The sequence below is a fragment of the Schistocerca nitens genome, chromosome 1 (assembly GCF_023898315.1).
Source record: "Schistocerca nitens isolate TAMUIC-IGC-003100 chromosome 1, iqSchNite1.1, whole genome shotgun sequence".
Classification (NCBI taxonomy): Eukaryota; Metazoa; Arthropoda; class Insecta; order Orthoptera; family Acrididae; genus Schistocerca; species Schistocerca nitens.
Window position 1 is genome coordinate 225,031,146 of NC_064614.1, and position 13,857 is coordinate 225,045,002.

At 39.2% G+C, this 13,857-nt stretch overlaps 1 protein-coding gene across 1 annotated transcript in view; it reads right to left on the minus strand.

The window, feature by feature from the left end:
• Positions 1 to 13,857, minus strand: part of LOC126238404 (translation initiation factor IF-2-like) — a 234,864-nt gene that overhangs the window by 71,310 nt on the left and 149,697 nt on the right. Inside the window, exon 2 of the mRNA XM_049947791.1 lies at positions 3,772 to 3,919. Coding sequence (XP_049803748.1) covers positions 3,772 to 3,774 — 3 coding nt within the window. The 5' untranslated portion in view covers positions 3,775 to 3,919. The remainder of the gene's footprint in view (positions 1 to 3,771; positions 3,920 to 13,857) is intronic.

A 13,857-nucleotide genomic window follows, 5' to 3' on the forward strand; every position in this document is an offset into this window, starting at 1 on the left:
ATCGTACAACCGTTACGGCGCCTTACATGGCCACCAGCGGCGTACGTCGGCCCACATAATGTCACCCCAAAACAGCAGGGAACCTCCACCTTGCTGCACTCGGTGGACAGTGTGTCGAAGGTTCTAGCCTGACCGGGTTGCCTCCAAACACGTCTCCAACGATTGTCTGGTTGAAGGCATATGTGACACTCATCGGTGAAGAGAACGTGATGCCAATGCTGAGCGGTCCATGCGGCATGTTATTTGGTTCCATCTGTACCGCGCTGCATGGTGTCGTGGCTGCAAAGATGCACAGCGCCATGGACGTTGGGAGTGCAGTTGCGTATCATGCAGCCTATTGCGCATAATTTGAGTCATAACACGACGTCCTGTGCCTGCACGAAAAGCATTATTCAATATGGTGGCGTTGCTGTCACGGTTCCTCCGAACCATAATCCGTAGTTACCGGTCATCCTTGGGCGGCCTGAGCGAGGCTTGTCATCGACAGTTCCTGTCTCTCTGTATCTGTGGCATGTTCGAACAACATTGTTTTGGTGCACTTCGAGGCACCTGGACACGTCCCTTGTTGAGAGCTCTTCCTGGCACAAAGTAACAATGCAGGCGATAGAACCGCGGTATTGACCGTCAAGGAATGGTTGAACTACAGAAAACAAGAGCCGTGTGCCTCCTTCCTGGTGGAATGACTGGAACTGATCGGCTGTCGGATCCCCTCCGTCTAATAGGCGCTGCTCATGCATGGTTGTTTATATCTTTGGATGGGTTTAGTAAATATCTGAACAGTCAAAGGGACTATGTCTGTGATACAATATCCACAGTCAACGTCTGTTTTCAGGAGCTCTGGGAACCGGGGTGATACAAAACTTTTTTTTTCTTTGTGTATATAGTGTACTGAAACCGGAAAGCTTATCGCTTGCAGAATCCTATAGTTTTCTCTATTTCCTTTCAGTAGTAGCTTATAAAACAGTGCTTACTTCTTTGGACTTGTTTCATGTGTTTCGCCTACGGAGAAGGTAATTTGTACCTCCTTTTGTAATGCCGTTTTCTTTCTTATACATGTAATAAAAGTACCGTATTTCTCAAACCTTTCCTTTTGCTTATGGAGTCGAGAAAATAACGATACGGCATGCTCGAGTGCTGCATTGGTGGAAAATGGTCTCATATTTTCGATTCTTTGTAGCGTCATTCAACGACAGCTGAAATAGCGCATGAGTACAAACTTGAACAGGTTACAAGCTTCTTCTGAAACGTTGCATTCGAGTTCGGAAATCCGTCAATATGTAAGCTACAAATGACATTATGAAGAAATTGTTCACATTGTAATGGTCCCTGTTACGAGATTTAGCTACACGCAAGATTGCGCGATAAAATGTATCTGACAAATTAAAGATGTTGAATGATTCTTTGACATATTTTAAGTAGGGTGAGATTTTGAGAGCTGCATGCGAGATTTTGGACGGAGTTTTGCTGAAAAGTGTGAGGATTCTGAGAGCAGCCTGAAGATCTGATTTGTCTCAGCGTTAAGCGTGCAGGGTTTCTATTGTGTTACCTGAGGAATCCAGTGAAATTCCAGTTTATTACCGGAAAGAGAGTCTTACGTGTAGTCGGAGGAGCAGTTTTTAAAGAAAAACAGACCTATTAGTCCTGTTGTTGTATAAACTTGATGAATATTTGTCGTAACATCTCTGTTGCCCTTGCTACTGCGGTGGCAACGACTCTGGTGAGAAATTCACATTCGAAAAGGGAATCGGGCGTACCAATGAGCATAAGAATTATTGGTCCACTTAAATACAAGCGTTACACGTGCGTCGTCACATAAAGCCTTGATTCGTTCGCAGCAGCGTACAAGGGAAGAAGAAAAGAGTCATGAACAGATGCAGACTGTATCATGTTTTTTAGAGGTATGATATTTAGTGCCGTTGGGTATCGCTCTCTTTCTGCTGTGGTGTCGTGGTATTTTCATTAAATATCGATTGCGTGTGTGGTTCTATCACATCAAAATCAGACATTTTACGTTTTTATTTTTTTCATCATATTTTAAAAATGTAATTTTCAAAACGTGATTTGCAAATCTGAACTATTGGAATAATTATGCCAAAATTTAAAATATAAATCAGTGTTTCACAGCACTCGATGGGAGTCTTAGAATTACACATATCTTTGTCGAAACGGAAAGTCCGGGATCGAATAATAACAATATGAATTAGGAGAGACTACTACTTACCACATAATGGACGCTTTGATCGACAGAAAGGCGGCATGTACGTATATTTTTGCATATTATTAAGCTTTCGGACTACATCCGTCCTAAAATGTAGACGAACACACACACACACACACACACACACACACACACACACAGACACGGCCACTGTTGTCTTCGGGCAATGAGACACGATGTGTGAGTGAGTTGTGCTTTTGTGAATGTGTGAGTGTGTTTGTCTACATTTGACGAATAATTAGTCCGACAATTTTTCCGCCCAACGCCTCCTTTACGTGATGAGTGACAGGCTGCCCTAATTCATATATCTCAGTAAATTACATCATCTTCCGCGAGGTCTTGTATTTCTTGAGTTAATTCAGATCTGCTGTTAGCCTGAGTAGGAGTGAAAAGACAAATTCTATGGTCAATATTTTGTCTGAAAGGAACTAACACTTTTTTTTTTTTGGAAACTTAAAGCACTAAATGAATCAATTGATAGAAACCTAAAATCATTAAATCCATCTGCAGCATACAAAGCTTCAGAGAACTCAAGGCCGTAACGGAAACTGCAAACAATGTGCCTACAATGAACTTTCGTGGATTCTAATGAATCACGAGATGAGTAATAAAAACTGATGTGGTGCGTATGGTTCTTAGTCACTTGGAGTAATTACAATACATCCGTTTATTGGGATAAAATGCATCCAGTATAAAATATATACCTTTAGGTGAAAACGTAAGCCTACAACTGAGAGTGTGTGTCCGTGTACGATGGCTCGTTTCTCTCTAGCAGACGATGTCCAGCGGTTTTTATGTGTTGGCATACTGTCCAAAGCATATGCACGATTTGTCTAAAGCCACACACCTCAAAGACAGAGTGACATGATGTAACTGCGATTTTTCAAAATTTCAAGCCACTTCTCGCGTAATTCCACAAATCCTAGTAGTAGCCGCTACGATACTACAGCCAAGTTTTTGTGACACCCTTGGACACGCTCCCAAAGCCGCGGTTAAAGCAAGACAAACGACAGGGTAACTGATACCACATTCCCTGATACCTTACTTAAAGAATATGTGCCTCTTTAAACTGAAAATAACCTTCCTAAAACACTTTCGTAGTGTTCGAGATGTCATGAGATATGTGGCAGAACCTATGCTGCGACGCGGCGTGGACTGATTGCAAACTGTTTACTGAGGACAGTTGATCATTCATACATTGTGCAATAAATTTTGCAGATTGCGTGCCGAAACAGGAATCATCTGCTAACTTCCCAGATTTTTCTGTATATGGAAGTGTCTTTCTAAGCGCACCTACGTGCGGTGCATGTAAGTACTTGCTAGCACGTTAGCTACAGATACATGGCGCTTCCACTTCGTGTGTTTCATAATCATTATTAACCTACATTACACTTTTCATTTTTCTATGCTAACACTCGCAGTTATTACGAAATCACACACTCATGTATCATAACTATCAATAAGTTTGAAGATACTACTCAAAAAACTATACCAAGTGCACCATCTCAAATGAAGAAAATACTCGAACAAATTTCATACAGGTTTACACTTACCATGTTTTCTTCCGTTACTGGATGGTATAATCACTTCTAGGGCTTCAGCGAACCGAACGATGAAGGGCGTTTTGTTTGGAGCGTAATACTAGAAAATTTTGCTTCATAGGGCTGAAGCGTTTCCAAATGGTTCACCGCATTTTATTTCCTGAAAGAAAGATAGCATTTTTAGTTAAGGTACAAATAAGTACGTGATATTTAATTTTTAAGGAATTTAAAGAGATCTTTGCCTAATAGCTAATTCAAGACCTTGAAGCCGAAAATGGGACTGCAAATAATGATTTATGTGCTAAGTAAAATAACCATGTTACACTAAACTGTTATAAGGGATAACGCAAAATTCACCAATATAAGCACCGTGAGGCACGGGAAATTGATATTTTTTCTCATTATCACATATAACAAACGTCAATCATAGGATTTTTTCCAGTCACTTTATGTGACTTTCTCAAAGTTTTTGAGTGCTGAAGAGATGTACTCGTCGATGAGAATTTTAAAATTTACAGTAATGAAATGTCGATTTTACCAAGAACCTCTTAAATGAAAGAACCTAGTAGAAACGAAGTCTCCTTAAGCACAACTGACCTCATACTATACTACTTGTTAATAAAAATTGGCCTTATACTAAGCAACATGTTTCTTTCGATTTCTGGAGTGTAGAAATTCTTCAGGCTTTCTAAACAGCTGCTTCACCTGTGAACCGTGAGCTAGCACAAAATATCCAGTTTACTATGGAAAAATGTGAAAATAACACACACAGAATACCATGAAACAATCATCATGGTCCCAACGGCAAGGGGCTTCATAGTGTGTTTTGGGCTTTTATTCGTATTTATTTGCTGTGTGGAGTGGTGACGATGGTAACAAAATAACCTTTGCGTAACCTACCGATAGACAGAAACAAAACATTTATAATTCCTAATGGTGTGTCATGTGTTGTTCAGTGAGATGTCAGCACACCCATTTCTCTGAGATTTTCAAGTTTATGCATGGCTCTCTCCTAGTGTTTTCAAACTGTTGATTTGTGTTGTTGTTAATTATTAATTATATTTCATATGGATTCTCGCGTTGAGCCACACAAACAAGAACCAGATATAAAGACATGAAATAGGATAAAATTGAAGCCACTACATACACAGGACATGAACAAACCGAAAGTTTTGAAAGTATATGTACACTGGGTTATCATGAATATAAACCCATTTCATATTGTACCATTCAACGTTAAACTTGTCCATAAACTACTCAAATTAAGTACAAACTTGAATAATCATTAAATATAACTTTCACACAATCAAATGAATTAATAAATAGGTTTACAGGTCTGATAGTTCAAAGATCTCAGAAGTAATTGGCCTGAAAGTAATCAACTATTCTGGGTTCTTCACATAGTCTTTTCCCACTTTCTTTGCTATATTTTACACACTTCAGTTTTACAAAAGGCAGGATTCATCTTAAACCGCACAGTAATCGCAATTTGAAAAGGTTATTAACTATAACTGGAGATCTTCCTTTTGTTGGCAACCAAATGGTCTTCGATCCGTTACTGGTGACAATCTCTTTCAGTTTATACCCAGGCCTTTCACTTTTGAAGTTGTTATAGCTGAATGGAACATTTTTCAACTTTCGCAAGATGGTTCGTTTAGTTTCAGGTACTCCTTTGCAACGAACGATATGGCAGTTTTTGTTGCGTTGTGTCTACGCAAGTTTTGATTTGCGACGTAATGGAATAGGTTTATGTGATAGTCCTACCACGTGGAAACTTTCAGCGCGACCACTGAATAAAGTCTTTGACTCATTTACGCTATGTCACAGCGTCGCGGTCACACTGGTCGCTGTTTGTCGTTTTCAATAAAAATTAACTGTCTGCAATAAGCATAATCAGAAAAGTATGTTCGTTAGTTTGGCTATATGGGGTATAAATAATGTAAGCCGACATGGTAGTTAGAAATTAAAAATCGCACTATTTATTAAAACAATTTTATACATCAAGAGTGGGCTGGTGAAGACTGACCTAATTGCCGTCATCATTCAGACGTAAATATGTCTCAAGTCCTCATACAGTGTTTCAACATTACTATAAATTAATAATACTGTTTGTATCAAGTTTTAAAATTCAAAGTTCTGCTGTCTTATTCATAAATTCACAGAATCAAAAAGCTTGAAAAGTATAATTCGAACTGAAAACCGGTTCTACACACGAAAAATCGCGTGTCCATAGACGCAAAAAAAAAGAAGAAAAAAAAAAAAGAGAGAAAGGGAAGCCCGCAATCCGAGGTGGCTAAGTCACCGGCCAGGAAAACACAGACGTTTCCAACGGACTGCCAGAGATCAATATGGCCGCTCCCTTTATAACGACATCCAGGTATCCCCGGTATTGCAACAAGCAACTCGAATTGTCTGTCGTTCATCAGTCCAGAGTACAGCTTTTTATCGGCAAGTGTTATCTTAAAACTAAAGACACCAAAACTTGCGAGCAGAGACGCTGATTAAAATGATAGTAATAATAAATTTTATGATTAGTAGTTTGCCCGAAATCACAATTTAAGTGAAAGCAATTTTCACATAATTAGGAGTATATCCAGTCTTTGTGAACTGTGCCTTGAACATAAAAAGCTAACTACACGGGGCGTTGAAAAACGATTGGCACTACGATTTTTGTGTGCTCACATGAACCATTTACTGAACACACGAAGACAGATTATACTACGGGTATTCCCCGCCAATGTCCTTGCACTTCTGACATTGTTCTGACAGTTTCCATATTTCCATTGTTCATATTTGGGTGGAGAATGGCGTGGTATCTTGGGGCACCTTAGTTGATCGGTGGTTCCAAGATTTCACTTTGAGTATTATTCAGATCCAATTTTCTGAAATGCACGAGACGTTGGTAAGACACAAAGCAGTGTACTCCACCTCTCGACATCTACTTACATGTTCTTGATCCATTAAATGGGTGGTTCTCATGTTTTTCCTCTTCCAGAGAGTATAGCTAAATATCAGGGCGTTATTAATGTTGGTTGTCCTGGCTTGACAAGGGGAGGCCGCCAATTGTGAAACTCAGATTCGATTCATACTGCGCATAATAAAAGCTCATGGCCAGAGGTGTAATGTGCCAAAGCACCAAGATGTACTTCTCAGCCGTTGTCGAGAAAATCGACAGTTAAAAGAAACCGTTGCGGTGAAATACTCGATGCGATTGACAATTTTATGTAGCGTCGTGGCGCAGCGGTAAGCGCTCGGGTTCGTAATCCGAAGGTCGCCGGATCGAATCTCGCGCCATGCAATTTTTTTTATTATTATTTTTTTGTAATTCAAATATATATATATATATATATATATATATATATATATATATATATATATATAAACTATTAATGAATTGCTTACGCATGTTGGTGAAGGCGGATCGCTCTCCAATTGTACCGCCTCCATTTTTCCGTTTTTTTAACAGGGTGTACCAAAGCTCTCCCGTCCGCACTGATTTTCGACAATGTTATAAGTTGCGCTAGGGACCGCATCTACCTTCTTTCGAAGTTAGCAGGCAACTACGCTGTTATGCGGCGGCTCGTTTCGGCCCATTCAACATCTGTCCTTCAAGTGTAACGAGCGAGTAACGGAGTTTATATTTCATACCTGCCGCAGCAAATTTGTGTTCGTGGGGTCTCTATTCTAATTCGAACGTTTGACTTACGCTATACGTATTAGTTTCGGAATATCGTTTCTACGTCTTCCGTTAACTATACGTGGTTAACATTATGAAGACAATTAATAACATTTGTGAAATACAACTTTGTTTGCGGAAAACATAATGTTGTTCGAAGTCGCCAGTTTTTCCACGACAAACGACTTTCAACAACTTATTATATGCATAATTGTTGCAACTGGTTGCCGGGAATTATATATATATATATATATATATATATATATATATATATATGAATTACAAAAAAACAAATACTAAAAAAAAGGGTTGCACGGCGCGAGATTCGATCCGGCGACCTTCGGATTACGAACCCGAGCGCTTACCGCTGCGCCACGACGCTGTAGAAAATTATCAATCGTAGAGAATAATTCACCGCAACGGTTTCTTTTAACTGTCGATTTTCTCGACAACGGCCGAGAAGTGCATCTTGGTGCTTTGGCACATTACACCTCTGGCCATGAGCTTTTATTATGCGCAGTATGAATCGAATCTGAATTTCACAATTGGCGGCCTCCCCTTGTGAGAGAGAAACTGCAAGAAAGCATGTACAGCATGTGACTCATTATCATGTGTTTAATGTTTGTGGGCACTATAATTGGTGATGGAACTGATTTCTTAGGGTCTTGATGGAACTAATTTCCCAGTTAGACCCCAGGATGAACATCAATTTGAGAGGCAGAATCCCTGTATATCAGTTCATATTTATGGCCTGAAGGTATGCACGTCTGGCGATGGTGTCATTACACACAGATGATGGCGTCATTACATACAAAGTCACTGGATCCCTTTGCTTTTCAGACTTCACCGGTCAGCACCACAAACATGTAGATTTGTTGCTTTTCTCCCAGGGGGAGAGGAAGGGGGGGGGGGGAGGACAAACAACACTACTGCTGAAGCAAGAACATGTCTTCCCTAATAGCCTCCCAGTTGAGCATGTTTGTCCTTGATGTGTCGACTCGTTTACAACGAGTGGCCGATCTGTGAAGCATCTGTTTGGTCTTGTCAGGAAATGATACATGTCTACTGAGACGGACACGGTGTTAAAATTTAACAATATTCATCATCAGGAGGGTGTCTCTTTACGGTATATACTGACTGAGTACCTCATCGCTCCTATGACAAGCTGTGAGAATGACACCATTGCCTCACAAAATTCACAGAACAGCATATACGATGTGCATTAGCATACGGTGTTGTGTGTTCATACAACTCAAATTTTAATCATTTGGAATCATAAATCAGGAAAATTCTGCGAGATATTTGCTCTTGAACAACTTTCAGGGAAAGTTGATGTGATTTGGCCAACGTCATTCTCATGACCACATCGCAGGAAAAGATACATTATAGAAGAAGGTAGTTAACTGCTACATTTGTGGGCTGCCATTAAATACAAAAGCAGAAAGTCCATGTGGGGATCACTGCCATCTAACCAACAAGGTCCATGGTGCAGCATACAATGCATGTATCTGAATTACCAACTGCCATACTACATAACCGTTTTATAATTTGAGCACTTGGCTGATTCATCCTGCCTGAGAGCACGGAAAACTACATTTAATTTTCCTGACGAATAACCTAGAATATTACACTGTGTTTCTGGACTCACTATATTTCATGCAAGGACCGCTTCAGCAACTTCTTGAAACCTCACTCGGGCTGCACATCCCAATGAAAAGTTTGAGCTCATGATGAAGAAAGGGGTCTTCCTATATGAACAACTGCACCCTGTGGAGAAACTCAACAATATCGCATTGACTAACAAAACCACATTTTCCCGTAATCTTACAGGCAATGTCTTAACTGATACAGAGTGTGGGGAGTTAAGCATCTCTGATTTAGTGGGTTATGCAAGACTTTTTATAGACATGCATATAAGCTTACTTGCATACATTTTTGTGAAATCACAGACTGAATGCAATAAACACACACGCCAGATCCTGCTTTCTGTTACACTGCACAATGGCTTTTGTGGAATGCCATGCTCAAAGCACAAAAGTCAACATCCAACTTTTGATTGATGGTGATGTGCTATGGGGTTCAAGGGGGGGGGGGGGCTGTGGTAATGTGTCCATACGCAGGCCACGGCAAATAACCCGTGAATAGACAAAGAGTTCAACGTATCTGACATACATGTTTGTAAACAATCTATATGGGCATACTATGAAACAATCTCTGCTGATTGAAGGGTTTCGATGGCTGTCTGATGAAGAAATCATTGAATTAGATGATTTCAAAGCTGTGGCAGTGGATTGTGGTGTAGTATATGCAATGGAGGCAGACGTGGCACATCCCAATACTTTGCATGACCTGCACAGCGATTTGCCATTATTTCCGGAGCATGTAGTTTCATTCAGTGGTTGCTCCCAAGCTAATGAAGATGCTGGGGAATAAAAAGAGACATATACTTAACTGTAGAACTCTCCAGCAAAGTCTTTATCTGGGGTTGAAACTGATTAGTCACCTGTGCTATTAAATTCAACCAGCATGCTGGTTGAAGAAATATGATGATATTAACAACACGAAGAGGGCTTCTGCAATGGCTTTGAAAAATATTTTTACAAACTTATGAACAATGAAATTTTCGGCAAAACACTGAGGAATGTTAGAAAACACCAGGGCATTCACTTAACAACGAAGTGGAATAGGCGGTATGGGACAAATAATTATATCGTCACGCCAAGCTTTAAATGGGTCACAATCTTCAAAAAGAGCTTCATCACTCTGACAATGGCTAAGGGTTTGATAAAGATCAAGATATTTGTTGATGTTGGTATGTGTCTATTGGACCTATTCAAACTCCACATGTACCAGTTTCATTACGAGCTACAAAAAATCATTTTTCAGATCCAGAGTTATTTTATATGGATACCAACAGCTTCATCTATTGGGTGAAGGATCATGATCCATATTAAGTATCAGATGCCACCCCGATGCATTCAACGCATATGTGGCCAATAATATTCACTGCATAATGCTTGCAAATATCAAGGTTATCAGCCTAATGAATGACGAGGAGAATAGATCACAGATTGTGGAGTTTGTACACATCATATCAAGATTGTATCCATACCGTACCACAACAGGTGCCACCCCAAAGGAGGGTGAAGGATGTCGAAGTGTGGCCTCAGTGACTAGCATGATTGACGAATACTTCGGATGCCAGCTTAGGGGTATTGGTAGTGCTCAACCTCCCCCTCTGCATATGATGCGCCTAGTTAATATTCAATCACTGGACCATGTGGTACATACTGCACTACAACTGAAAATCGGCCTGTCGTGCTTTGATAACAAATGGGTAATTTTTGAGGATGGAATCGAAACCCTGATGTACTCACACTATTCACTCAGGTGAGAGAGTAGATGTTGTTGTGCCGTGCCCTCCTAAGAGCTGTCAGGGGGATTTTCTTTGTGCTTCGGCAGGTATTTGCGATCTCGTTTTTGCAACGTGTAGCTGGAGTCAGCCAAAGCATATACTGCTCGTCACGTTTCATACAACACTTAGTGTCAACAGAAAACATCGGTTTGTTTCCCATTACAAACAAAAATTATTTTGAAGCAGAATTTTATGTGCCTATTCGACACAGTGGTCCAAAATCAGTCTAGTGTGATATACGTTTTAGAGACATGTATTAAAAGGGACAGTAGAAAAAACAAAAAAAATAACGAGTACTCCTGCTGCAACTGAGCACTGCATGTCAGTAGTACTCAGCGCTGCAGGCATGGTGCTGGTGCTGTTGGAGTAGTGTTATTCTTCGTGTTTTACTGTCCACGTCAATGCATATCCATAAAACAAATGTCACATATTGTTTGGGACTTCGAGCTATCATCATAGATACTGTTGAAAACATGAGTACATTTAATGATACTTGACGCTAAATGTGAGATGGTAACTAGTGTATACTGCAAGTTCACAGCAAAGAAGCGTCTTTCAGTACTTTGAACTCATCTATTAAATCGCTGCTAAAAGAGAATGATGACTGTAGGACATGAGGCTTAATAGATTTGTTGAAAACACCAATCATCCTAAAATATTCCCATAGCAAATTATCCCGAATATTTCACGATGCTGCAACTAGATGCATTCGACAAGGAAGAGGCTGTACTAAAAACCCTCAACCGGTGAGAAAATTAATATTTTTAAAGTCATAACTCGAACAACAGCGATCTTGTAATTTAACAAAAAATTGGTAGTCTAGGTCGCAAGTGGTGCTTCTTTTTCTGGAGTGTAGATCGCAAGTGGTTCTTAATTTCTGGGTGACCAGTTTTGGTCATAGAAAGGCCATCTTCAGACCAGTAACGTCACCAATCGTCTACCTGTGACTGAAACCAGTTACCAAAAATATAATAATCATTTGCGATCCAAACTGATCGCTTTTTGTTAAATATACAGTAGGATAATGCTCCTAGAAAGTGAGTGGGGGGGATAGCAGAGGAGGGGAACAGCCTACAAAGTGACAGGTGTTGTATATATGTCACAAATCATTGCACCTCTCCACGCTGTTCCACTAATGATTGTCACACAGTCATCATATTTAAGCAAAGTGATAATTAAATTTCGTAGATAAACATTATCCTATAATACATCTACTGGAGACAGTACATATTCTTACTTCTTAAAAGGAATTATCGTGGTCACTACCATTTGGAACATGTTTTAGAAAACAGAATGTAGTGTTACATTGTATATTCTGTGCATTACGATTTAAAAGAAATATGTGACAGGTATAGTCGCAGTTCATCCTTGTAAATAATTTGGTGCTGTTTTAATGTAGTAAGTTTCAAATAATAAGAGTTACCACACAATTAACGTCGAACAATTCACATAAAAACTAAAATATGTCCTTCCTTTGAACAAAACCAAAGTACTCCACAATTTATATCATTCAGCAATTTTGTTGTGTTTCATGACCTAATGCACCATTCGCTCCTTCCAGTATAGTTTGGGAACTTACTTGTATCTGAATTACACTCGCATTTCCTGTTGGGAGCAACACCTGATAACATCTTCATAGAATGTTGCAGTACTCTTTAAATGAAGAAAACAATTTCTGATTTGGGACAAACTGTCAAGTCTGAAATACACTCCTGGCTATCACTAGGTCTTTGAAGCTTTTTCTACGCTGTAAAGAAGGAATTTACATTTCTACAGGATTCTGTCACACCTGGTACAGACACAGTTAACAGTGCCTCTTAATAAATTTCAGATGGAGGTGTAACTATTTTTATTCTTCTTAATTTGTAAATCAACAGTATCTATGTGAATTTCTATCAAAGTAATTATCTTCCCGAGGTCTGAAGATGTTGTTGCCACTTTTCTGGATTGTGAATTAAATACTGACAACATAGTTGTTTAAATGATTTGCCTGGCTACCTAATTTGCTGTTCACCTCTATCAGAGATCTCTTCAAGAATGAAATATACAGTTTCAATTTTCCTGTGTCTGCTTTGATAGAATGTAGTTCTTAAAACTCTGCATTCTACACAGCACAGTGTTTTTTATATTTTATTTAATTTTTCTCCAAAAATGTTTTGAGACCTATGTGTCATTTTCAGTGTCTCTCTCTCTCTCTCTCTCTCTTTTTTTTTTTTTTTTTTTTTTTTTTGCAAAGCATTCATTATACAAAACTTTTGATTTGGTCTCCATTTTTGGCTGAAGGCAAGAAGATGAACATTTTATTTCCTTTTGATTGCTCACACGAAACTGTATTTATGGATTTACAGATAATACGCTGGTATTATTTGTATAGCTTCATGGATGACACACTATCAAGCCATAAAACGCGTAAAAGCACGCCAACCAAAAGCACAGTCTTGTCTTTAAAATTAATGCAGTGGCACGTGAGCAATCACAACAAAATAAATTGCAAATGGCACAGTGCATTATCTGGAAGTTTTATAAAATACTTCACATAAATTAAGGGAGGCCCACTTAAGATGACACACAGGTGTCGAAACATGTTTGGGTAAAGAATAAATATAGAACTAAAAAAGGAAAAATTGCGTTCAAAACTACAGACACAATAAAAATGAAATTGTACATTTTGTACTTGGAGAGATCTCTGATAGAGGTGAACAGCAAATTATTTAACAAGACAATCATTTGTCTACTTCAACAACTATATTGTCCAATACTTTGTTTTACAGAAATCTACCTCAAAGTTAAGTTTCTGAGCTAAATGATTTAAGTAGTGGCAAAAGATAATGCATAAACTGTTAGTGGAAGACCTGCCTTCAGGACAGACTGGTGGGGGTTGCTATGGTGTTGCTGATTGGCTAACATTTATGATGTCTTAAGAAAGGCAGGTTAGTCTTTCAGAACGAACTGATAAATGTCTATGCAGTCTTTGCCGTCTGCTCACGGTGTGGCCCTTTGTACCAAT